The sequence below is a fragment of the Onychostoma macrolepis genome, chromosome 22, assembly GCF_012432095.1.
Source record: "Onychostoma macrolepis isolate SWU-2019 chromosome 22, ASM1243209v1, whole genome shotgun sequence".
In the NCBI taxonomy this organism is placed as follows: Eukaryota; Metazoa; Chordata; class Actinopteri; order Cypriniformes; family Cyprinidae; genus Onychostoma; species Onychostoma macrolepis.
Window position 1 is genome coordinate 17,844,956 of NC_081176.1, and position 27,935 is coordinate 17,872,890.

Genomic DNA, 27,935 nt, shown 5'->3' on the forward strand with positions numbered 1-27,935 from the left:
GTGAAAACTGCATGCTTTATTATGGTACAGAACCTCGTGAGGACAAATGTGTGACCGTATTACCCCGCCTGTGGGCTGAGACCAATGGTTCTTACTATTTAGGAACTACACTGAAGTCTGTCTGAGTCTCAGATTTCATTAGCGAGTATTCAAGCAGCTACAGGAGTTTGCGAATATTTTATTTTCTCAGTTTATGTTATACGGAGCGCGAGAGGAAGGTGAGATCACAAGCGCCCAAAGTTTACGCGGAAAAGACATGAACATTTTGTCATTCCAATGCGTTTCGTGGCTCGTATTAAGCTTCATTGGTCTGTTCGTCGCTGCTCTGGAGAAAGAAATCTTCCCGAACGAACTCTTTGGTAAGATCTTTGAAATATTTGTTGAGAAATGCATTCGGATAACTTTAACCTGCGGCGTTATTTTATTTGGACGCGACGTGATTCTTTCATTTGTAATGTCTGTGTTTTCAATTCCTACCGCAAATCCTGCATTTATGATGGGAAAACTTTAATATCCGGCATCTGTCTGAGCTTTTAAATCCATGAATTAGCCCTTTTATTAAACATTTCTTCGAGTCCACTATTTTAGATGATGTTTTATGGAGGATTTCCTAAAAGTAGCCTACATTTCAAGTTCATACTCATCACAAGGTAGCCTAATCTTCAATGCAATATGATATCCCATGGATTAAAGGTGTGATAATTGTGTAGGCCTATTAAGTATATTATTATGAGGCGCCACCCACTTATTATGTCAGCTGAGCTGAACTATGGAAATATTTATTGTCCTCTCATAACCTGTCAGCATGCCAAGTAGGCTATATGTCAACTTTTAAACCTAATGTTTATTAGTACATATTTTATTTTAAATTATATATATATTATGTTTTTACTTAAATATTACAATTTTTAATTAAAAATATATATAATTGTCTTTACAATTTTCATTTGAGATTGCCAATTAATGCCTTCTATTCAAATGTTATTTTAATGGGATTTAATAGCTATTTAATTATAATTAAATTACAATAATTTAGAGTAATTTTATTTTAATAGTAGGACTTTTTAAGATGTTATATTTCACTTTCAATGTATTTAATTTATTTTTAATTAAATTTTTAATTGTATATTTTATTTTTTATTTAATTTTTATTAAAAAAATTTTATGTTGATAATTTTTTACATGCTCAATTTTATAATTCTAATACTATAGAACTTTAAAATACTTTTTTAAATTCGATATTGCATTTTACGTTGACGTTTTAATGTATTTTATTTAAAGTACATTTTAATAGTACTATATTACTTTTTCAATGACTATCATCTTTACATAGATAATTTTCTGGAGGATCTACGAGACCTGTCAGATGTCAACAAAGCCAGCGTCAAGTTTTCTCTGAGAAACCCATCCCAACCAGATGACGACGTGTGTTACATTGTGCGTGGCAAACCAGAGTCTCTCAGCAGCTGCAACTTCAAAAACACTTCAAAAACCTTTTTGGTCATTCATGGGTGGACGGTAAAGCAACAGTTACACACATTCAGTAAATTCAGATGATTCTTTTTCAGTATGTTAGTGTTAAATTAGCTCTTTTCCCCTAGGTAAGTGGATTGTTTGAGAGTTGGGTTGAGAAACTGGTTGCTGCACTTTATAACAGGGAGAAGGATGCTAACGTCATTGTTGTGGACTGGTTGGACACGGCGCAGAACCATTATGTGGTGGCAGCACAAAACACGAAGATGGTGGGACAAGAGATCGGACTTTTCATAGACTGGTTAGAGGTTTGTGTTAGCAAATCAAATCCAATCAAATTACACATACTGCTATTCTAGGTTTTTAATTGCCATTATTGTGCCCAATTCATAAGGAGACTGCCAGTGTTCCTCTGGATAAGTTGCATCTCATTGGCTACAGTCTTGGTGCCCACGTTGCAGGTTTTGCTGGAAGTCATGCAACCAATAAAGTTGGACGAATCACAGGTAGGTTCATTGGCATTCTTTAGAACAGGTCTTAAAAGCCATATGGTACAACAATTCAATTTTTATGCAGGTCTAGACCCAGCTGGACCAGACTTTGAAGGGGTCCACGCCCACGGACGGCTGTCCCCAGATGATGCCCATTTTGTAGATGTCCTCCACACATTCACCCGAGGTTCCCTGGGTCTCAGTATCGGTATCAAGCAGCCAGTTGGCCATGTGGATATATACCCTAATGGAGGAAACTTCCAGCCTGGCTGCAACATGAGAGGAACGCTGGAGAAAATAGCCAGTTATGGAATGCTTGGTAAAGACACGTATCTGGGATATTCAATTAAATTCTCATTTATTTTCATAATGACATCTACAGTATATGTTTGCCCACTATTTACCCCAATATTTCCTCAACAAAAAAAAAACATGGGAAGATTACGTATACATGCACATGGGGCCACTGGTTGATGAATTGTTGATTGATGAAAAGTTGATTGTAGCATCATAGAAATTTGACACATATTATGTAATATTTACAAGTCTAAATGTTTTACACATTGTATATTTTTAAATGCAATACATTTAAAATAATAAGATTAATGTAATACATTTTAATTTATTTAAAATAAATGTAAAATAAATAAATTCTTATTTTTAATAAAATAAATACTGATTTATCATAAATCATTGAAGTCATTAAAAATAATACAATAATATAATAAATTATAATAATAAAATAAATCAAAATAAATTTAAAATATATAAATTTTTAATTAATAATGCTGATTTGTTGAAAATCCTAATAGCGCTAAATAAAATATTATGTTGTAAAATATTCACTTACACACACAAAAAATAGCATTTTACATTTTTGAATACATTTACAAATAATACAATTAATACATTTATACATATTTTTTTATTAAGAATTTGATTTTGAATTATTTTGCTATGAATAAAATAATACTTACACATATTTTTTAAAAATGCCTGTTATTTGTAACTTTCCCAAAGATGAAAAGAGATTAGTTATGTATCAGGAGTAGGTTGTGTCACATTTTTCATAATCTGGCTTTCTAATCTGTTTTGGCAACCTTTCTACAATGAAATCATTCATCACGGCTAAAACCCAGATTATTTACATATATGACTTAAAAGATCATACTTAAGTTTAAAATCATATAAATTATGTTTCATTAATACCCTTAGCCTTAAATAATGCCATCAGATGCGAGCATGAGCGGTCCGTCCACCTGTTCATCGACTCCCTGCTGAATGAAGAAGAAGCTGGCCGAGCGTACAGCTGCGGGAGCAATGACATGTTCGACCGCGGCATGTGCCTCCAGTGTCGCAAGAACCGCTGCAACACCGTGGGCTACAATGTCAGCAAAGTTCGTAAGGCAAGAAGCCTCAAGATGTTCACCAAGACACGAGGCTCCATGCCGTTCAGAGGTCAGTGTCAAGTTTCAGAGGAGGAATTTTGAAACAGTAATTGAAACATTAATTTTGTTGCCTTTTTGTTTCCGTATAGTTTTTATTAAGCTTTAGCTGGAGTTTAGACAATACTAATTTCAACTAAAAACGGAAAACCTTTTATGCATTTTGGCCATTCATTTACACGTCAACGGCATTTTGGGAAACTTAAAAAGCACATTTTTGAAAATTGTACAATTATCACCTCCATGTAAATTATAAAAATGTGAACATCATGCGTATTACGTATTCAGTCTATAGGCATCGCCAACTACTGGCCCGGCATGCATAATACAACATTTGTAGTCATTTTTGCAGATATTCAAAAAATATTATTTTGTAGTACTTCAACTAAACAAAAATTTGACAGAAATTTGAAATGTTGCCTTGGCAGTTAGCTGAAATGTTTTGTATTTTTATTTATGGTTTTAGTTTTAGTTAACGATAATAACCCTGGCTGTGGGACGCTAAAACATTTCTTCATTTTTTATTTTCAGTTTTCCACTATCAGCTGAAAATCAACTTCCTTGGAAAAATAAATCAATTAGTGATGGAGCCAGAACTGACGGTCTCACTTTACGGTACCAATGGCGAAGCAGAAGATCTCAAGTTGAACATGTGAGTAATCAAAAAATGATATCTTAACGATGACTATGACTATGCATATGAGTCAAATTCCATTTGCTAATGATCTTCTCTAACTTCATCAAGCAGACAGGAGAAGATCACCCCCAATAGAACTCACTCATTCCTCATGGTAACCGAGAAGGACATTGGAGATCTTCTGATGCTGAAGTTTAAATTGGAGGAGTCCACATCCTCTTTACTCACTCTGCTCTCCTCGTGGTGGTATGGAGATTCTGTAAATTCTGGCGTTCAGGTCCATAAAATCAGAGTCAGAGCCGGGGAGACACAAAAGAAGTATGTTTTCTAACATTTGTACTTTTGTACACTTCAAATTCACATTTTCACATTTTTAACATATCTAGTGTTTTAGCATTTCAAACAAATTTTCACAAAATATTTTGGTGGAAAATGTAGGTTTCTTCACAATGAAGGACACCTGATCTGATGTTTTATTTCTAATGCATTGACATTCACACAATTTTAAGAGCTTTCATTCTTTATTTTTTAGGATTGTGTTGTGTTTGAAAGATCCCCAGACAGGAAGTACAACTCAGGATGTTGTATTTGTGAAATGCAAGGAGCCATGGAAGTCTTTATCTAGAAGGTAACAATAGCTAAAGTTGTCTATAGGCTAATATATTTACATTTAATCTAAAATATTTCTAATGACTACAATTTTCTTTGTTCCAACACAGGCCCAAACTGAAAAGCCAATGAAAGGATTTACAAGCGATTCTGATAAAGCACTTCAACAAATGTATTTATACAGCTGTTATTTATTAAAACTACAACTGCACTGACTGTACTGTATTGGATATATGACGTGTTGCTATGAATGTGATTCAAGCAAATGGATTGTGGACTTTTGTACTAGGGTAAGCCATAGGCTTGAAAAGCCTTGAAATGTGATTGATTTTATTATATTATGTGTTGGAAATTGCATTTGTAATGATGATGTGTCTGGCTAACAGCTAACTTTGTTCAAGCATCGTCTTACATTATCTGTTTTGTCTTAAAAAATAATTAAATAATTTAAGCATTTTGTACAAAATTATACTCCACACGTTTTACATTATTGGTCCAGTCACATTTAGCTTACCATTGTTTTGGCAAATTTTCGTGTGCAAATGCTATAGCTTTTTCAAAAAACAAAAATATCATCCCTACTGAAAAAAACTAAAACAACAGAAACCGTCACAGAAATTCGAATGGTTTCCACTACAAATGCCATTAAAAACCATCAACTATTAACCAATAAAACTATATAAAAAAAAATGGTTTCCTGTAATGCGTTTTGGGACATATTCCATTAGAGTTTTTTTAACAAGCCACCAATAAAAGGTGACAAATTACCATTAGAGACCCACAGGGACCATTAGAGTTTTCATTAAAACCAATTCAATTCCCATTATAACCAGTAAAACCATTACAAATTCTGTGATGGTTTCTATTGTTTTTTTCAGCAGGGATTACTAAAAAAAAAAAAAGCAAAAGGAACAATTAACATCAAGAAAGCACCTGTTAGAGGCCAAATAAATCATAACTACAGTTATGTTTACTACAGTTAAGTTAATAATCTAGTTTGTGTTAAATGTTTTATAATTGGTACAAGTATCTTTTGCACTTTAAATAGTTAATTGACTTACCTAAGCAGGAAAAATACTGCATAAAATATACTGTAACTGACATTTAATCTACTTAGTCTACTGCATCGTACAAACTGCTACAACATTTTATACACTTTTGAAAAATAATGTGATGTATATCAATTGAATGAACTGTACATAACTGTAAAAAAAAAAAAACGTTAATAAATTATATCTTTGAGCTAAACATTATGTATTGTTTAATGTCTTGAAATCTGAACTTGAATGTTTTATACATTTATTTTGCCCCCCTAATTTCTTTCAGCACAAATCACTCATATACAAATGAACTATTTTAATTATTTACACATTTATATAATCAAACCTATTAAAAAACAACATTACATAATTTCGTATTAAATAGAGCTTGACCTTTTTTTTTTTACCCCATTCAAGCTTAAATGTCACTTAGTTCATAGTGCTTATCATGGTAACCCCTCCCAAGGACGACAGAAAGAGATAAAATCGTGAAAGCAAATCCAGCAGCTCAAACTAATTGGTGCCGTGATAGCACTCATCATAGCCAAAAGTTTGCGAAACACTAAATTTTAACCTTGCTGATATAATTCTGAACCTGTGATCTCCGGAGGAAACAAATGAGCAGAGACAACTATAAGTAAGCCATTCACAGGTTAACATATACTGTATTTTTATTGTACCTTTCCCAAAAACATGTTGTCTGTGTTAGATTTCCATGAATCTACAGCCATCTGTTGTTATTGACTATGTTGAGATAATCCGGCTTTCTCAAAATCGCAGTCTCATGTTCTTGGATTTCTTTGAAATAAATGTAGGCGACATTGTGTACAAAGTTACTGAGAGCACAATGAATTATAGTTGAAAAGCTGGACTGTATTCAGTTCTCAAATCAGCAGTGGAGTTCAAATAACTATGTAATGACCAATGGTGTGAGACACATGGCTGGAAGAGGTGAAGTAAACTCAAATCATGTTTGGACAGATGCAGTCGACTCTCAGCTGTGCATCTGGACAGGCTTTAGTGATCAGTCAGATGTTTTAAACATTCAAAAGTTGCCTCAAAAGCAATGTTTTCTTGCTTGCAGGGAGTGTTTTTTGCCAGTTGGAAGGCTCCAAGTGGAGAGATGTTTACCTGTCGTCATCAATCTCAAGTGGCCGTCCAAAAACACAGATAGTTCCAGCCATTACTGCTGAAATGGCAACAATACCCAGAAGTATTGCCCACCAATGTGCCTGCAAATGAGAAGAGAGAAGTTTCAAATAATAGCAAACATATATTCATTAGAATGTTTTAAGCTTGCAGTTAGGGTTCTCTGGGATGTTCCTATTGGTCCATTTGGTTTAGGTGCCCAAAATATGTATCTTTGGCAATTTTTACAAATGTTAAAGCTAAGTCCAACTACTTTACACAAGATTAGTGAGGCCATCTCTGATGCAGTAAAGGCAAAAAAGAAGATGGTAGCATACCATATTAGAACAAATGCTAACAACAAACCTTCATCCAACCAGCCAGGTCATCAAACTCATCCAATTTTAGGAAAGAATTCTTGAGCCTTGCAATTGGGCCATCGGCGTCTAGGATTCGGCACACTTTGAACCGGTCACAGTAGCCTCGGTTTCCAGAGCACGGAGACCCAGGAACCAAAGCCACATGCTTCCCACTAAAGTAGTGCAAAAGAACCGAAGAAGTGGTGCTTGCACAAGTATTAGGTTTATCTATGGAGAGAAAATACCAAAGAAGAAAAATATAAGTCGGATACAAGAACATGTGTGCTTTATTTACAAATTTATGGAGCAGTAATGTCAGTGCAAACAGTCCATTAAAACAAATGGCTGTTTATGCATCTAATTTATTTGGAGCAGTAAACACGTTCTGTTGTGGCGGAACATTGTGGTTACCGCTCTGCTGGCAGCACATGTGGCACTTTTCCGTCCTGTTCTCTCCCAGGCAGTCACATTGCACCATGTCATACAACGCGCAGAGAGATGGGCCACATTCCTGTGACATCAAGCCACAAGACACTGGTTATAGAGGACGTCACATTGTGTGGTAGGATAATAGGCAAAATATACCCAGTTTGCATGATTACTATGTTCATTAAGCCTGAATGATTCCATGTGCTCAGTTCCCAAACACATACTATACTGATCATCCCACAAAAGTAATTATTTTGGTTTTTTCTTGCCTTTTAAGTTCTTCCTCACATAAATATATATTATTTCTTGCCCCCCTGCATAGCATGTGTGATATATGTGATTTGGTTATTTATATGTGATCTGTATATGTGGCACACACTAAGCCCAAGAAAAATTTCCCCTAAGGGGACAATAAAGTATATTGTATCGTATCTTATTTATGACAATATAATGTTTTTTATGACTTTGGCCCCCAAAAACAGTCTGTTTTCAATTAAATCACATATTTGTATTACATAATATATGTTCTCAAGGCTGTTCTGACTTGTGTAGAACTCAAATATGTTACTTTTTGTATTTTGAATAGCAGAAAAAATGATTGAAATCTGATTTTGACAAACATGAGCCAAACTACAACCATGTGTGGTTTGAAACTGGTATAAAATCTGGATGAGTTTAAGTCTGAATGGTCTAATTAGAAACCAATGTAAATATAGGTACACTGAATAACAAACAGATCAGGTTTCATCAATTACAAAATGAGTATAGCAAGTTCCAAAGATTGCAATCCAAATCAGAATAGTACATAGTCAAAAAATAGCCAGATTGTGCCTGTTGAACATACCCCATTAAAACAGACACGTGTACCATCACTGCATATTCTCATGTCTGGCTTGGCGGCAGGTTCTGGACATACAGCAGAAGAACCGGTGCATACACTTTGGTTGCGACACTCAGATTGGCGTTCACACATCAGCCCGGGTTCCTTGAAGACACAATGGGAGCTGCAGCATAGACCCTGGCTAGGACTGTGACAGATATATGGCAAACAGCATTTTATGCAATGCTGATTTATTAGCAATGTTGAAAACCTGTGATACTTTTTTCAGGATTCTTTGATGAATAAAAAGTTAAATAAGAACAGCATTTATTTAAAATATAACTTTTGTAACACTATAGCCTACACTACAGTTCAAAAGCTTGAGGTCAGTTTTTTAATTTTTTTTAAAGAAATTAGTTTTTATTCAGCAAGGATTTGTTAAATTGATAGAAACAGTGATAAAGATTGACATTGTTAGAAAAAATCTCAATTTTGAATAAATGCTGTTCTTTTAAACTTTTTATTTATCAATGAACCCCAAAAAAGTATCACAGATTCCAATAAATAAATAAAATTAAATTAAAAATTAAGCAGCATAGCTATTTCCAATATTGATAATAAATCAGCATATTAGAATGATTTCTGAAGGACCATGCATTGAAGAATGGAGTAATGATGTTGAAAATTCAGCTTTCAATAACAGAAATAAATTGTATTTTATTAAAATAGTATAAATGTATATTAAAATAGAAAAACATTCTTTTAAATTGTAATAATAATTCACAATATTAGGCTACAGTTTTTTTTTTTTTTGTATTTTTGATCAAATAAATGCAGGCTTGATGAGCATAAGTCACTTTCATAATGCTGCATAATTATCAAAAATTGTAATAAAAAAAAGTCCTTTCACGTCACCATTTTGCAAGCCTACACTTCACATAGTAGGCCTGTAGGTGGCACTTGGGCTTAAACAACTATGATAGTTTCATCAAATAGTAAACGGTGTATATCATACATAAATATAAGTGAATTGAATAGCCTACTGATTACCATTATTGCGACTTTTAGCGCTGCACGATTTTGTGCAGTGCTTTTAGCATACATTTTCCTAGCGATGTCATTTGATTTATAAAATGAGACAAACCGCGGATCCAGATCGCTCCACAAATAAGCTTGTCTGTCCCATGTAATTTTCAACCGATTTATGAATAAGAACGGAAAATAACCGCTCCACTTCACATATTGTCCAATGAAATTTGAACTTCTTGTGCTTGGTTGGTTGGTGTATAATACGACAAACGGGCATTGATGAATTATGTAATATTCTAAAATAGCCTATATAATATGTGGATTTTTAATTAAATCGACACACTAGCGTTGATTATTGATGGAAAATGTTTAAAATATTGTTTAGTTTATTGTTCCTTCCGTCGACCCATAGGCACTCACTGAAAGAACCATTCTATGGAGCCTCGGTTTCTGAACAGACTGGAATATCAGTTGAGCAAAACGCACAAAACCCATAGCAACGCCTCAGATTGACAGATATGTAAAAATAAACAGGAATTTTCAGACTTTTGAGCGATTAGTTACTGTTTTGTACAAATTGTCATGTTAATTAGAATTCAAATGCATTTTGTTTTATTGACCACAATATCATTGCTATTTGTTCGAGAGGGGCACTTTTTAATAATTTTGAAAAAGAGCAGGGGCTCAAGCCCCCAAAGCCCCCCCTTCTGCACGTGCCTGTTAAGAAGGTAGGTTTAGTGTACCATAATCAGTTGAGGCATTATTAGGCCCCAACCCAAATAGTACTCTTGATGTAGACTTCATTTGCAAATTTCCCTGAAATCCACAAGACTCTACCGAAGGGGTGTCCAACCCAGCACCTGGAGGGCCACCTTTCAAGAAAGTTTAGCTTAACCGTTCTCCAAAACACCTTCCATGACATTTTGAGTAATTTTGACGACCTTGATTAAGTGGTTTAGGTATGTTTAGGTATCTAGGGTTGGAGCCTACCTCCTTGGCGGTTGGAAGTGGTCCTCCTACACCAGGGGGGTCCAAACCAGCTCCTGGAGGGTTGTTCCAACTCACCTGCTTGGAAGCTTCAAATAATCCTGAGGACCTTGATTAGCTGGTTCAGGTGTTAAATTAAGACAGTAGCTAAACTATTCAGGTTGGCACCTCCAGTAGCAGGATTGGAGGCTCCTGAAGTATGGTATCAAGTTTGTCACTTAAGGGCTCAAAAAGTAACTCACTAGCACCCCAAGCACTATAATACATCCTTTTGGAAAGTCTGCACTGTTGCAGTCTTTATTATCCAACAGTCTACTATCCAACAGTCAATTTGACATTACATCACCAAGGCATGGACTCAAGGCATGGCATGGACATGTGACAAGGGTTAAAGGTGCAATTTGGCACCTTACAGTGAAGACATTTCATTCGTCCAAAAATTCTACAGGTCATTCTGACACAAAACGGATTGATGCAAACCTGCATTGTTTGCCTGGCTTCAGTCGACATTCAGTGCCTGCAGGTTCCTTTGAGCTGTAACAGCATGGATCACTTGCATTATGGCCCACATCACATTCTTCCCCCTCTTCTACGATACGGTTTCCACAAATGGGATGCTCACTAACTGACAAGACAAAACAGGTACATCTTCAGCCAGTTAAGTTTACCTCATGTCCTGATCAGCCATGGAAATAAAGCCCATAGGAGAGATTTAGGACTGAGACAAGGTAATGATGTTCATTATCTATCTCATCCCAGAATCTGTCTTACCTACAAAGCATTTGTCCTTCTTGATATTCAGAATGCGACTCATGTGCTGAAGGCTGCAGGGGGAAAACTTATCGTTGTTCTCGTCGATCTTGTAGGAGGCTTGAGGGAACATCAAGAACCTGCCTTTGTCACCGGTGATCTCCAGGCCTCCACAGTCAGAACCTTCATCATGCTGCCACAGAATATATGACACATTAAGTCAAATGTAGACCGGGAGTCTCAAACTAAAATTATCTACTACTAGTTAGTTGTTCTCCTCCAACAGTTGCAACAACAATTATACAAGCATTAATTTTTAAAACTATATATTTATTCGCCCAAGTAATACAAGTAATTTACTTGCTTCCGTTAACTAATTTCTATATTTCAATGTGTAGTACCAGGTATACAAATTATGCACACTATAGTGTTGTGTTGCTTTTCATTCACAGAAACTCTGCAGCACATTAAAGCCTCCAGAAGTGAAATGAGATAAGTGGGCCAAAGGCCACTGGCCCCTTTCCCAGACCTCCCCATAAATCAAAGATGATGTGGATCCTCCGATCTGCTCTGCATCCCAAATTCAGTCTGGAAACAATGAGCCATGCCTGTCAGCCGTTTCGCTGTCAAATGTGACTTAACGTGTATAGGGGTGGTGGACAGGCAGAGCAGAACTAATCTGCCAAAGAGCCGTAGGAAGTGTGAAGAACATGGCTGCTACAGGTGGAAAAGCTCACCAATCATTGAAAGGCATTTGGATATGCAGTAAGCTCATCATGCTCTATAGCGTCATATTCTAGGATAAAGCCTGCAATCAAACAAAAATAATCTAGCATTTGGCAACAGCGTAGCAGCATGCATTTTGAAAACAATGATGCCAATGGAGATTGCAGCCCGAAGCCAGTGTTAAACATTCATGCATGTGTCAGTTGTTGGTTTTAACTATACAGGTTAGTCTGTGAAAGGCATCAGACTTACAGGGGCTCCAAGACTATGGCCCAACTCATGGGCGAAGGTCAGGTGCACCTGTTTGGGAGAAAGGTAGTTGCCGTAGTTCTGAAGTGTGATGAGACCCGTGTTATGGCTGGAATTGTTACCACCCTTCAAAATCATCTCAGAGCAGATCCCTCCCCAGTTATCTAAGAATAAAAAATAAAAGTAAAGAAAATATACAATCTTCAGGCACATTTGTTTAGGCAAAGATTAGATTGACTCAGGACATTTCTCTTGAGTTTTAATTTAAATCCCTTGGCTATAGGATCAGGGCAAAGGTACCGTGTCTCCTGGAAATGGATGTGTCATGAAGTCATGATTTATATACTGAGAAGAACCCCTAGCAGAGTTGTGTACTTTTTATTTCCACATGGGCTCCCCTTTGTTTCAGACTTATATAATGCCAACAGACGATTTTACTGCTTATCACAAACATCTGGTCTTTTTCGCAAGCACTAACCAATTACATCATTGCTGACTAAAGTCTGCTGGTGGGTGGTAAGAGGGGTTAGACTTGTAGTTGATTAAGATCAGCCTGTCCATCAAAGTCCAAAGTCCTGGACTGTTTTAAACCAGGCTGTGAACTCTTAGTTCGGCAAAATCAAAGGTCAGGCTTATGGCTCCTCAGATGTTGTGAGATTTGTGTTCAGGCCCAAAGCATCAAGAACCCATTCACGGTTTTCTTTTTTTTTTTAATGCCTGTCTCTGGGAAATTTACAAGAACCATACACTGAGGTTGGATAAACTGGCTCACATAAAACATATGTGAACTGTGGATTTATAGAGGCTCTATGGTCATCATCTGTCTCTCATTTAGGGCTCTCATCATCACATGAGGAATAGGTCTTCATTTTTGGAATTGCTGAGTCATTTGTCACTGTGGTTCAAACAGTCATACACATAGGAAGTTTCAAATGCAAATGTCTAAAAATTCTTAATGGCAGCTAAGAAATATTTAGAAATTTGAAAGTCTTGCAGACCATGCCCAACTGCCAATAGTGCTATTGGAAGGACAATGGTGTTGTCCTGACAAACACATTAAAATAACCATGTGAGCTATATTCAATTAGACAATGGAATATAAATGCATTGCATGGCAGAGCTTACTCATTCCAACTGACTAGGAAGAGTGCCAAATGAAATGAAGGTGAACTGTTTACTCCGGTGTACTCTATTTTTAGGGCATAAGGCTGTTGATTTGCACCACAATACAGATCATGATTGTTCAAAACAATCAGCCAACTACAATAGTGAAGATTAAGGAAGTATTTAAGAGATAGGAAAGTAATCAGGACCTAAGAACGCAGGAATATTTTAGACCAAAGTTTCCGAATGGGTTTATTGTGCCAGGCCAATAGAGTGCTTAAGTAATGACTTCTTTTTTTTTTTGAAAGCCAACCCAGAAGTTTGCATCACCTTGGTTCCCCCAACAAAAACCTAAATGATTGTTCCATTGGTTTTTAACAAAAACAATAAGCTCTGTGACCAAGAAATGTTTATGATTCTCAATGTTCGTCAGATTTAGTTTTGTTTGTAGAAATTCTACAAGGATGTTAACCGGGAATCCACACAATCTTCAATTTCCTTTAAGGGACATCTGTGCCAAACTAAAATTCAAATTCAATTAACTGTTAACACTGGAATTTGCCATGTTTACCAATATAAACCTGCTTGGTTTGTAAATTACCTCTAAGTAAACGTTCATGCATAGCTACTCTATGCCAAAGGACCAACTTTGCCCAAGAAATTTCGCAGTTTCACTCATGTGACCGCACCATTGCACATTCTGTTCATCATGATTAAAATTAAAATCTTCACAAATGAACACAACTTTTATGCATTTTGAAACCTAAACACAACTGCCAGAAGTAAAAAGCTAAGTGTAGGATATAAACAAACCACACCACAGTTGCACGGCTTTGACATTTCCAAGCTTTTGACAATTCTTTCAATCTTCATTAAAACAACATTTTAACTAAGAGTTTGAGTTAGAATTGTTTGCAAGAGCGCAACCGTAAACACAACACTGTCAAATGGACTATGATGCATTATGATGTTTAATGTCCCAAACAACGTCTATATTAGCCATTTAGCCACTTGTTAACAACCGCCTTTTTCAAGACAAAATAAAAGCTTTAAAAACATACAGTTGATGTATTTTATGTCTTACAACAAAATGTGAAAACATTATGAGATTGTGTTCATCCTTATTTCAGGCACTTATGGCCGTGGAATAAATGAGTGACAACAAGCCCAGTCAAAACAAGGCCAAAAGACTGTTGTAGGACTTGCAGATGTCTTGATTCAAATTTCCAGGGCCAAACTGTAAGATGTTAGTGCTAGCATCCATCAGGTTTCTTGACATGTTTGAGTGCTAAAGCACTAAAAAGTCACATCAAAGTCATTGCTGCTTTTATATTTGTCCAAAAAAGGCCTGAATGAACAAGTTTACACACAAGGCCCATCCCATATGGAACTGCATGCAACTTGATACTGGATTTGCATGGTGGTTAAATGCTAATGTAAATGAAGGAACCTATGTGCCTCCTCACGTAAGGGTTTCACCGTGGAGGCAAATGCGGATAAAGGAATGCGGTTATCCCAGGTTTTGCGTTGGGGGTAGAGGTCTAACATGCATAGCTCTCTGGTCACATGTCACCACTTCTGTGGACTCACACCCCTTTTCTCAGCCAATCACAGTCAATCCCATGGCAGCATTCTTGGACCTCAGCTGGTGGCCTGCACCTCCAACCGCAACAATAATAATCAAAACAATGACTTCTCAGTTTGCTGGCCGTATGAGATCCCAGTGACATTTCAGATACTGTAACCGAATTGAGGCTGGTGTACATTTACAAAACACCACCTCTGTGAAAACTGCCAAATCTGAGAGTTATTGAGGGTCAAACTGTAAGGAATGTGTTGCTAGATGAGGAAATTTCCCTGTTAAAAAGACCAGCACTGGATTAGTGTTATGATGGTTTACTGGGCTGGATTGCACCAGAGGTCTTTGCTTTGTGCAAAAAAACAAACAGGTAATTAAATTAATGAATAAATTAACAAGTATAAACAAAATATGAACCAATGCATAAAAATATAAATCAATTAATTAAAATTGAGAGACAATAATTTTTTTTTTTTTTTTTTAAGTATAAATAATTAAATATATTAATTGATAAAAACAAACAAACAGGAAAATATTTATCATACAACTTCTGTAATGATTTTGTTTAAATCGGGTTGTGTGTCCAATGGAAAGGTTAAATGGTGCAATGCACAAATATAAGATGTAACTTGATGCCAACTTAAGATAAAATGTAACTTTAAGTTGTCCTGGTGTCCAAAGCGGGCTTCCTAACTAATAGCTTATGCTGGACCATTTTGCTTGACTGCATGACTATATTATTCCTACAAGCTTCATGCTGGTCTAAGCTGGTCTTTTCAACCAAGTAGAGGAATTAATTAATCAATAAAGGCAAGAGATGTCTCATTTATAACATTCAGGATGTCGCTGATGTCCAGATTAAAAGGGAGCAACAGCGAAGGTCATGTCCTGTCATGTAGAGGAAGCTGCTAATGCGAAATGCAGCATTCATTGTGTCGTGGAGAGGAATGTTAATTATGAGGTCAGCTTAGCAACAGTACGACAAACAATGTACCAACAAGACATTTATTGCTTTGGTTAAAAATAAACAAAAAAACAGTGGGATAATACAGTAAGAATTTTTTTTTTTTTTAACCAAAGCAATACAGTAGAGTGTACTTCTCAACTGAATTGGTTTTTTGTTTGTTTTTTTTTTTTAGCAATTTTAAACACTTTTTCTTACATGTTTTAATTTTCACAGTAAATGTATTTTGTCCAGCACTGTTCGCCAAAAAATAAAAGGAATTGTTAAATTTTAATTTGATAACATTTCAAAAGATTAATTAAATTGTTAAATTGTTTAAAAGATTAATTACATTTCCTTTGTTTGATTACCACAGTTTTTGGTAATAAATTTATATTAAATGACAAATTCAGAAAAATTCAAACAGACAACACAGACTTTGATAAAAATAAAACTTAATAGTTTTATTATTATATAACAAAATAAATAAATTATTAAACTGTTAAAGCTTTATGAATTTAATTGATTAAATCAAAATTTTAATAAAACATTAAGATGGAATCCAGAAAAATAAACCAGAAAACACAGAATAAAAATAGTGCCCTAAAAATATATTTTTGTTAAACATTGAATAAACTGATGTTTAATTATTTAAATTTCATGATTTCAATTAATTAGAGATATGCTTTTACATCAATAAAATATAATTATAATATATAGCCATTTAAACAGAATCTATAAAAATTAAATCTGAAAAAAAAAAGAAAAGAATTTTGGAAAAAAAAAAAAGATTTCATAAGGCCCTAAACGTCCTTGCATTACTGTATTCTGGTTTACTCATACAATTAGAGTCACTGTAAGTCTTGCAGTTTCTTATTAGCAAACTTGTCCACTTGTATCTCATAAAACTCTCACAGTACATGCAATTCCATAAAAGCTTCCAGGAAGGTTGTTTCTCTGAATTTTACATGAGAGCACATTCTTTCCTAGAAGTACTTCCCAAAGACCACCACTCCACGCCCAGATCCCCACCATTCACACTACAGTCTTTCAATAGGGTGTCTAGGGTTTGAGTGATGTTATCAGATAGCTTTGCTTCAATATCATGTCGCGTCAAGGACAACTGTGGGTAAAGGTCACATATCAAAGGCCTAAATGGTGCATAAGCCCAGTCGACCAGCATTGAGTATAATAATATTCCTCTACGTGACATTTGTTGTGGGCGTCATTGAGGCGGCTTGTGTTACGATTTGTCTAGAGCGGATGGGCTGAAATTACCTGGTTTTCCTTCCCAGGCCAGACCGAGAACCCCGCTGAAGTCTCTGTTGGTCAGGAGATAAGAGAGGCAATAGTCGTTCCAGTTCGTCTCGGAAAACAGACTCAAAAGCTTCTCAGGCCCAATGTGGGTCTTGCCCAAGGGACTGCTGGGATCTTCTTCGGTGATCACCTGAAATAATTAGTGACCTGTTTTATGTCAGAACAATGTATGGCAGAAATGATATGTGAAACGTGTAAAATACGGACCTTATGGTGAGGAATGTAAGTTAAATAAATCAGGCTGGTCTCATGAAAATGAAAAAAGTATAAATAATACACCAAATAAAAACGAAAACTCATGGTACTAATACACAAAAATGGACTTTGGCGTATATATGATACACACGTGTTTGGCGTGCATATAATACGCAGTTTTGGCGTGCATATAATACGCATCTACCCAACTCTAATCCTACCCTACCTAAATAAACAAACAAACATTAATTAATTAATTTGCAGTAAATATTTTTGACAAGACAAACAATTAACAGGAAAACATATAAATAAATTATTTAAAATTAAAGGCATTAAATTAAATAACAAACGGGTAAATAAATATTATGCAATTATCTGAAGTTAGAGGCAATAACAAAATACTAAAACAAACAGGACAATTAAAAGAAAATGTCAAAATGTATAATACAGCCATAATTATTTTGTTTAAACCTGCACCAAAGCAAGGACCTTACAGTGAGGAATTTCACTTTGAAGTTGACCAGCTCTATGCCATCAAAGTCGGCTTTGTCGTAAATGTCGTTTACTGCTTTCATGTAGGAGGCAACCTGCAAAACATATTGGTGCATTAAGCTTATGATTAACTGACTTCACTTTGACACCTTATTAGACAGAAATAGTGACAAATTGACAGACAGAAGGACAGACAGACAGATTAATTTTGCCACAGTAATCTTATCATATTATTTGATCAATTGAGACACTGTTCTTCAGAGTTTCAGTTGCAACAGTGAATCCTCCAGAGAGTCTCTTGCCCCAGTCGCTGTCAGTGGACTGAGGCACATTTCGCCTCAGAAGGAATGAAAGCACTCTGGGGTAAAAGTGCCTGGCGAGGAATATGAGTGACAATCTGGCCTCTGTTCCTTACAATGAGCAGGCCAAGACCAACATGTTAGCACACAGCACTGGGTGAATATGGTAACGTGGAATGATACTGTGGCATGGCACACAGCCTGAGTACCTACACCCAATTACACAAACACTTCTGAATCTGTAATAAATAAATAAATCATAGCAATTGATTATATTATAGTTACATAAATATACATACTTATGATTTTTAGTATAATTTAATATTTACATTATTATGCATTAACATCATTAGCACCAATAAAATGTATTTATTTACTTATTTATATTTGCTCAATTTATTTATATTCTATTATTATATTTATATATACTATTTAAGGTTATATTTTTATTACCATACGTAAATATTGTTACACAAAGTAAAAAGGGAAGAAAATGTTAAAACAAATTTATATTATTAAGCTTGTCATTTTATTATTCAAAAATCTTGTTCATTAATTATTCATGTTTATTAATAATATAAAAAATATATCATTAACAAAATAGTAATATTAAATAACAATATATTAAATATATCATAATTACTATTAATATATATATATATATATATATATATATATATATATATATTGATATTTAAATTGTGTGATATTATTATAGCATTTCTTAAAAGAAATTAATACTTTTAATCTGCAAGAATGCATAAAATTGGTCAAAAATTACTGTAAAAATATTTAACATATTACAAAAGATTTCTATTTTAAATAAATGCTGTTCTTTTGAACATTCTATTCATCAAAAAATTCTGGGAAAAAATGCATCACTGTTTCCACAAAAACATTAAGCAGCAAAATTGTTTTCAACATGGATAATAATAATAAGAACATGTTTCCTCACCATCAAATCAGTATATTAGAATGATTTCTGAAAGATCACGTGACACTGAAAACTGGAGTAATGATGCTGAAAATTCAGCTTTGCATCACAGGAATAAATTACATTTTAAAATAAATTAAAATAGAAAAGAAGTTTTAAGTTGCAAGGTGACTATTTTTACTGTATTTTGATCAAATAAATGTTGTAAATCGCTTCGTTTAAAAACATTAAAGCATACATTTTTGAAAGCTAGTTTTTTTTTTTCACGGATCAGTTTTGCTGGGCACAAACATAGGGACCAAAAACAAAATACTTATTAACAGTTTTCTCCAGCTCAGAAACCGGCTAAATAAAAAAGCAACAAAATAACAAAGAGCCATTATCATTTAAAAGGGTGTTTTTCAGTTATTCATTTGGCAGAAACATTGCTTTTCAGGAATCTCATACAAGCAGTGATTTGGTAAAACTATAAAAATCACCATCTGTGGAGAGTAAAACAAAAACATTGCGTAACCGTCAAAAATAATACGCAGACAATGGGAACTACCCCCCAAAGTAAAACCTCAGTGATCTCAGCCATAAGGCAGGCGGTCCAGCCCCCAAAATACACCAATCTGGAAAACTCGTCAGATAAAAGATAACAAATGGTAACTTTAACTTGTGGAAATCCTGTCTTTTATCTTCAGCATACAAACATTACATAACATTGAGTTGTACCAAAGCAGCTTGAAGCCCTTTGTTTCTCACAGCCAAAGTAAAGAACTTGGCTTTGATCCATTGGTGACATACAATCCCACCATTTCGGAGAAGTCTCCAGTGGGATCAAGGAAGGAACATGCTGTGAATCCCACTTCGTGGAGATTAGGCACCGAAGGGGGGCAACACTTTAGAGTCAACATGAAAATGATTGTGTTTATCAGCCTGTTGATGTCGAATGAATGAATCTTTTGAGTACTATAGGTCTTAAAAACTCACCTGAGCCACAACAGCTTCAACACTTCCAAAGCGTTTGTAGAAGCGGTGGTCTGCATGGAGGTGCAGAAAACAGCTGGTTTTGGACTGGTCGACCTTCCGCTTTGACCTGGACACTGGTATCTGCGGTGGGTTACAAGATGGAGAAGATTTCACAACCTTGAGAAGGCGTCAAGGGAGAACTTAGGGAAAAGCTCACATCTGGTTTTTCAATGCTGCCAGCGAACAAGTGGAAGTGATGTGTTGTAGTAAATATGAGCTTAAAATATAATGCTAGCGTGTTATCTGATTTAAAGACACGGCAGGCTGTCCTTTAACCCAACCAGGAGCTTCAAACAATAGATAGATTGGACAGATAGTACTCTTTTCCATATAGCAGGACGCCTCCTAAAAACAGGACAAGGTGGTAGAGCAAAACAATTATTGAGTGACATTGCGAAGCGTTGATGTAATGTTGGCCACCTCCACGTGCGATCTTCTAAAAAGCTCTGAACATCTGATTTCATAATTATTTCCACATTTAGTGCTCCTTTTAAAGATCTTATTTGGGTTTGTAAGGACACACTGTACAGGACAAAACTGGAAATGAGGTGAAGTCATGTCTGACCTCTTGGTGGTTTTGGACAAGATGCTGCAGCCGCTCGGCACCACAGAAGCCAACATGAGTGTGTTTCAAGGGAGCGTTGTCTGTGGAAAAACATATTAAAGCGTTATAATATGGGAGTTGACTGCTAAGGAGATGTTAGGTTAAGTGTTGTTAATGTTAAGCTATTAAAAATCATTTTAATTTATTGAAATAAATCTGAAATAAGATGAAATACAAATTAGATGAAAAAAACTAAACCTAAAACCTATGAAAAACCTAAGCATTAGCAACTAACTGAAATAGGTTTAAGTATTAAAATTACTAAAAGTAAAATAAAAATAAATCTAAACAGAAAGATTAAAAAAATAAACGACAAACGCATAAAATGACTAAAACTTGAATTATACTAAAATTAAAAATAAAAAGATAATTCAAAATGTAAATACATAATTATAGTACATAATTAATGAACTAAAAAAAAAAACAGTAATTAATCAGAATTTTGCTTTGATATGAAAAGGAAAGCATCCAAATTAGTTTCAGTGAAATTTTAGTGGTTTCACCGTCCTGAAGTTCTTTCAAAGAGATTCTTCTCAGAAAAAAAAAAAAAAAAGTTTTTTTTTTTTTCTATAATAAAATGTTTCATAAATGTTCATAAATAATTATTTGGGCCTCATTCAGGAAACACAGAACAAATAAAAGATGTAAATCTCTCACAAAACATACTGTAAGATTTATGTAAGAATGGTTTTATGAATAGCTTGCACAATAAAAACCAACGAATGAGGCCAAATACATTCTTATTAATGTCCTGTGAAATAAAAGACTAGATGGCACAGACGTTCTGACAAAAAGACGGCAAAAACCTTGGACCCTTTCATACAGTCTTGAAATTATGAATTCATTGCGAAACCAACATGCTTGCTCAAGCGGGACTTGGGCAAGTGTATCTTTTCTGACCTATGTTGAAAAACCTCATTGTAACATCATTTCTAACTGTACTAAACTTGACTCCTACTTGTACCTTGTAAATGAAAACAGAGTACATTTTATAAATAGCACACTCTTTTGTTATTTAATTTTCTCTAATTAGCCTGAATTTAACTTATTTTTATTATTTTCTTAATTTGAAAGGAAGATTAAAAATACTCTTTCTGAAAAACCATGCAAAAGTCAGTGCCACAATGCGAAGTGTTGTGGGTGGTTGTAAGGGTCCTGCTAAGGTGGTTTTAGTGTTTTTGCTGGTTGTTAGGGTGTTTTTGGTGGTTGCTAACTGGCCCAAATTAAAAGTGCCCACATTCTTAAAAATTAAGGTTTATAGGTATTCATGGTTCCATGAAAAACCTTTAAAATCAATTGAACCTTTACATTACACAAAAAGTTCTTTACAGTGGTAAAAGTTTCTTTAGATTATTAAAATGTTCTTTACTCTGAGAAGATAATGGTTCTTTTGAGAACTTTTTGTTGAGATTAAGATTCTTCCAAAAATGGTTCTTCTATTGATTCACAGCAAAAACAACTGTCTTTAGAAGCCTTTACTTTTAAGTGTGCAGTCCCAAATCTACTCTACAATAAGTCAAATTATGGGATTTTTTGCGCAATTTTATCATCCGCAAGAAAGAAAAAGTATGAAAACTTAGAAATATAAAATCAAACAGGTGTACAATATGGGGCAATTATGACGTTCAGGCCTTAAGGCTTGAAAGTTGAATCTTCATAGTTACATTGTTGTTGTTAAAAAAGTTCACTTCAAAAAAGTTCCTAGAAAGGTTAGAGTGCTTCAAAAGCCTTTCAACAAATAAAAACACATTGATAATGTTGTTTTATTATGATTCTTAAAGAATAACTTAAAACATTCTCATGGAAACTTCAAGCAACTATAAAAAAAACAGCTGTACTGATTGTTTGTGATAGTGGTGCATCGTGACCCAAACCAGACATAACATAGCTGGGTTACACAGACGGTATGACCTTAAAACTTAAGGTAACTGACTCTCAGACTTCAATGAGAAGGTTTTACATTATGAATTCACATTCAGGAAGGTCTCAAGAATGACACAAATCAGATTAAACATTAATTTGAAGCAAAAAAACAAGCTCATGCAAAGTCAGGTGGTTGACATCCACAACAGCCTGGTTAAGTTTTACCTACACTGTAAAATGACTGAGAGTTTAGCTGTGTATAAATGTCAAGTTGACTCTAACTAGAGAAGCAACGTGATTGGATCACACCATCCTGGTGTGCAAGAATCAACCAATAAGAATCCTTAAATGTAAATAAGGTGGACAGCAAGGTCCCACCACTGGTTGCAGATCATTCTTTGGAACATGATCATAGTTTCTATAAACAAAAAGGCTAGCAAAGTCGTTCCTGGATCGGTGAGTTTGAGTAGAGAGAAATGGAGCATGTGAGAAGAAAGGGTAAATGTCGGGCATTGACCCATTGATGGAATTACTTCCAGACTTTGGCTTCATCCTGCGTGCGTCTCTTTCAAGTAGTTGTGCATGTGGAGACCAGGGCAGAAAGGTTTGGGAGTTGTTTGAGGAGAAATATGCCTGAATTTATCGAGAAACAGTCCACACCAGAGGGGAGCGGAAATTAAAATGAATGTTTATCCAAGAACACTTGCAGAATCAAAGACTAACCTGGAATACCTTGTATTTTTTATAAATCCAACCAGCCCCAATTACATTTACATCTTTGAATTATACAGTATGGAAATCAAACCCAAGCATTGAGATATTGCAGTGAACTGATGATGAAATACAAACTACAAAACTGTCCTGTTTTTGTGTTCATATCTATGTTTTTCATGAGGTCGACTCTAATTGGTTGTTTCCTTTACCCAGCCAGCTGGAATGAAACCTAATCAAAGCTGCTCCTCTTCCTGTTAGTTTTAACTTCCAGATGGCAGACAAACCATAGCATTGTGCAAAAATGGGATGAGTATAAATAACAGATCTGATTTGAACGATCAAGTTTAGTTTTCAAGTGACTCAAGCAGGAAATCTCTAACTTTAAATTGCTGCAAATTAGTACACTGTTTAAAAAAAACTAAAACAAAACAAAACTCTGCATAAAACATTTCAAGCACAATTTGAAGTATTTTTGGAAGCCAGTTTAGTTTATATACATCTAGAGAGAGAGAGAGAAAGAAAGACAGACACATTATAGGGAGAATGATATGTTTAATGTAAAAAAAAACTAGCCTATTTTAATCATTTTTGCTGTAAAACCACATTGTTTTGTTTAATTTTCAGTAGTATATACTTTTACAGTAAAAATGACAAAACTGGATAAGATTACATGTATTTATATATATATATATATATATATATACATACATATACCAAGTCCCTGCATCCATGGGAAATACTCTAGAGTAACCTTGAAACCACATGTGTATGGTGTGACTTCAACCACGAGATCACATGACCACCAATATCCACAGACTATACATACACTTGTCTCTCTGCCAATGTTTACCTTCTGCTATACAAAGACAGGAACACGTATCTTTTTTTACAACCCCAGTGAAAGAGGTGTACAGACGCAAATGTAAATCCCAGAAACTGCATCAAAACAATTCAGGGTACAAAAGTCTGAAACCACTAGTCAAAATGCACTTGTTTTACATTCTCGTAAAATCTAATATTGAGCATTTGGAGCTTCGTCTGAAACAAATCCGAAGTTTTTTAAAAAAGAGTTTGGATGCTCAATGGCAAAAACAGCCTTAAACGAGACAAAAGTATCATATTTTTAATGTGGTCTCAGACATTGAGAAAATCCCGTCCTGTTATTTTACAGTGCATGACAGATATCTTTAATCCTCTCTAGACTGGCTACTTAAAACAATTATTTCCATGTCAGCTGACAAAGAAAAAAGATTATTAGGATTTAAAAATGGCTTGGCTGAACAAAGTGCATTACGGTCATTATCAACCTTCTCTATCGCATTCATCATTGTAAGTTTGTGGTATAAATAGACTCATTTGTGAGATTTATAATATTTCTGTTCTTTGAACAATCAATTTAATGCGTAACACATGTGGCTCTCCTGCATGCAATTTCTACACAACTCATATTAGCACGACAATGAACTGCAGTAAAAAAAAAAAAAAATACCCCACACAGTTCAATTAATGTTTGGACAAATGAAATCGAATTCAATAGCAACACCACTTGAAATACAAATCTCACTTTTAAAACCGTAACTTTCTAAGTAGATATGATTATTATTATTATTTTTTTTTTGGCTGTTAGTACATTGCTATGTGCATTCTGGTTACTACTTAACTAAAGGTTTCCTTAAAAAAAGTAAATAAAATAAAAAAATTATAATAATTATAATAATAATAATATATAAATGCAAAAAAAGTAGTTTGTTAAACATTATTTTTAACTTATTTTCCAAATAAAACAATTTGAGATCGTACAAATTCATACACTTAGTTATAGGGGTGGACCTTCATGAATCTTTTTTTTTTTTTTCTAAAATATCACATTGTACAAATTCATACAAAATCCCCTACTCATAAAACACATCTCATGAGATCAGGTTGGGAAAGTCTTATTACCCCGGTTTCACAGGCAAGGTTTAAGCCTAGTCCTAGATTAAAATGTAATTCTGAGCTGTTTCAACTGACAGAAACTTGCACTGACCGATCTTAAATTATATCTGCTTGCAATAGGCCTAAATTTATCATGGTTTATCGATTTTTCATTTTTATTGGGAAAATGGCAAAAATACTGAATAAGAAAATTATTTTTGCAATAAACACAAAATTTTGTTAGGACTAATTCCCAGCTTTACCTCAGTGAAGAAAGAAATTATAATATAATCACATTATAATCACTCACCCACATCACCTTCGTGATAAATGATGGAATGGTGGTCAGTGTTGGAGGTGGTGTATCTGTCAACGGGTTCGACATAGAATGTCCCATTGGCTGTTGTAATGGAGCCTTCAAACTGGCCCTCGAGAACAGACCCTTGACACGAGGATACACTCTCATCTTTAAGACAAGAACAGTTTCATCTTAGTAACATTAATTATAGATAAGAACTGTGTGGCATTTAAAACAATGAATGTGCTGCAAAATGTCCTACCTTCTACTACTCCTGAGTATATGTGAGAGAGGTCCACCATCTGAGTTCCATCTTCTGACTGGATCTTGAAATCTTCTGTAAAGCCTTTTACATCTGGCTTGAGACGGAGGTGGAATTCCCTACCAAAAAATATCAGTGTTTAATAAAAGTTCATATGTAGCTATATGTTTAAGTATGGTGGAAGTCTTAAAAATCGTAAGTACCTTTGAAAGGCGTTGAAGTTTAGATGAAGCTCTTGATTGTTTGGATGAGTCTCTCGTCTGATGCGCTGGTGCTGTTGTTTTATGAGCTCTCGGTCATAAGACAGGCCTTCATAGTGTGTTATGTACTTGCTAATATCTTGCAAAGCTTCTGAAATATTTAAAAACGTTAAATTGGAGTCCAGTTCAATTATGAATTTGTTTACCACAAAGCAGTTGCTGGTATTTTGGCTGGTTTTATAGAGGTTGTTGTCACTTTTTAGCTGGAAGATCTAGTGAAACAACTTAGGCTGGTTTAAGCTTTCTCCCCAGTTGCATTTACATCAACAGTTGTCGGCTATTTGTGATATTTACTTCTTCTTTTTTTCCAAGCACATCACATAAAATGCATCTCGACGCCCCTATTCTGTGCTGCTTGTGCTGTTTTCATATTTTTAATGCAATTCTGTGTGAACAGCACCTGATGCTCACGTCATACTATAGTGTTTTAAATGGCTTTAGCCAAATAATTGTTGGACAAAAATAGTCCATTTTATCATTTATCAAATGAAAATCATTTTGCTTATAATAGCAATAGCAAGTTTCATGGCTGTAGAAGCACAAACGGTGCAGTTTAAGTTACACACCAAACAAAGCATAATACTTTGGGGTTCGTTCAAATCCCTAACCCTAAGTATGAACAACAATAGTGTTGCTTACCTTACCTTAGCAAGACCACTAATTATGATTAAAGTTTTCTCTTAACTGAGTAAGGAAGAACATCTGATTTTGCTGCAGGCAAGTTGGGGCAAGCGGGCCATTGGAAGGGGCCAAAAAACATCAATAATCCAGACAAATGTCCTTTCATTACCTCAGATAAACCCACCACCTGTGAGACAAAGCACAAAGGCATATCTTACCTGTAAAATGTCCTCTAGATAAAATATATATCAGCAGATAAATCTTGGAAGCGCTCAAAAGTGTGGCTACCATGTCTTCTTAGCTCACAGGTGCTTGAAATCTATTCAGAGAGGAATGTTTTTGGTTTCACATACCCTGAACTACACTAACTGGGCATATACAGACTTGTTTTGAAGGAGGACCACAACTTGAATTCAGTTCCTAAAGTATAATGGGAATTTTAAATGAGTTTTGCTCAGTGAGAAACGCCAAAGACGTGTTCTGAGCAAAAAGGTCCCCCGCATTCATGTTCTTCCAAGGAATCTCATTGTATAGAGGATGTGTTTTTTTTTTTCTTTTGGGAAACTTCCAGAAATCTCATTGTATAGCTATCTGCAGGGGAGAACAACAATTCTCATGGGTGTGTGGTACAGTAATTGAATTTCCAGCCTTGCTCAGGTTCTGCTCCAAATGGCTCAGTCTACATATCAGCACATTTCCAGAGTAGAGCATGTGCCAATTCAAACAGCCGAACATCATTCAGACCTGAAACAATGGACAGTATCATTAGGACTGAAGGCAACCAGCAGTTCTTGAATAATAGTTCAGTCAGGATTATAGGGAGCATAAATTTATGAACAATCTCTTGGCACATTCCAACATCATGATACATAATGAAAGTTTTATGGCCGCCAGGCTTTTCTAGGAATGAAAATCTGACTCCACCTCCAAAACCTTCAGCCTGGACGCGATTGGACACTCAAGCACGACCTGATCTAAGTTAGTGACATCATTCAAGATGCCTCCCAAGAAGGCATCACTTTAGGCAGAGGTTACTTCAGGACATTGAGGTACTGAAACATCACACACCACCCAGAATATCATGTTACGAGTCACTGGAGTCAAACCAAAGTTTTATTGATCTTTATTGATGTCTTCGTTGCTAATTACTCTTAAAACACTCAATCCATTACAAATTCCTGCCCCCACCAAAAGTTGCACTGCAGTGGTTTGTGTTGAATTATTAAACAACATCCCACAAGATTACCATGGCTAATTTCAAGCCAGCAATGCACAATATCCCCTGTAGTTTGTCGTCATGATGATTAACTGAAAACAGATTCTGGACTGTTTGTTCTTTGCCTGTTCAAA

General features: G+C 35.1%; 2 protein-coding genes across 3 annotated transcripts; one reads left to right on the forward strand and one right to left on the reverse strand.

Annotated features, from left to right (window-relative positions):
* Positions 1–49: 49 nt before the first annotated feature.
* LOC131529655 (lipoprotein lipase) lies at positions 50–5,903 on the forward strand. Its single transcript, XM_058759462.1, has 10 exons — positions 50–359; positions 1,334–1,518; positions 1,602–1,781; positions 1,868–1,979; positions 2,050–2,283; positions 3,180–3,422; positions 3,941–4,061; positions 4,158–4,364; positions 4,579–4,674; positions 4,766–5,903. Exons 1-10 carry the CDS (start codon positions 194–196, stop codon positions 4,785–4,787), a joined length of 1,566 nt encoding a protein of 521 aa, XP_058615445.1. The 5' UTR covers positions 50–193; the 3' UTR covers positions 4,788–5,903.
* Positions 5,904–6,340: 437 nt separating this feature from the next.
* On the reverse strand, positions 6,341–26,908 carry si:ch1073-396h14.1 (disintegrin and metalloproteinase domain-containing protein 10). Of its 2 annotated transcripts, none has more exons than XM_058759461.1 (15): positions 26,804–26,908; positions 25,908–26,055; positions 25,705–25,823; positions 25,464–25,610; positions 20,615–20,694; positions 20,011–20,130; positions 17,805–17,897; positions 17,077–17,245; positions 12,176–12,336; positions 11,219–11,390; positions 10,928–11,072; positions 8,456–8,639; positions 7,594–7,693; positions 7,190–7,410; positions 6,341–6,927 (listed from the first exon to the last, which is right to left on the reverse strand). In XM_058759461.1, exons 1-15 carry the CDS (start codon positions 26,874–26,876, stop codon positions 6,823–6,825), a joined length of 2,037 nt encoding a protein of 678 aa, XP_058615444.1. In that variant the 5' UTR covers positions 26,877–26,908; the 3' UTR covers positions 6,341–6,822. The 2 variants fall into 2 exon arrangements, with proteins under 2 accessions (XP_058615444.1, XP_058615443.1); XM_058759460.1 differs by having other exon boundaries at positions 25,455–25,610.
* Between the last annotated feature and the right edge of the window lie 1,027 nt (positions 26,909–27,935).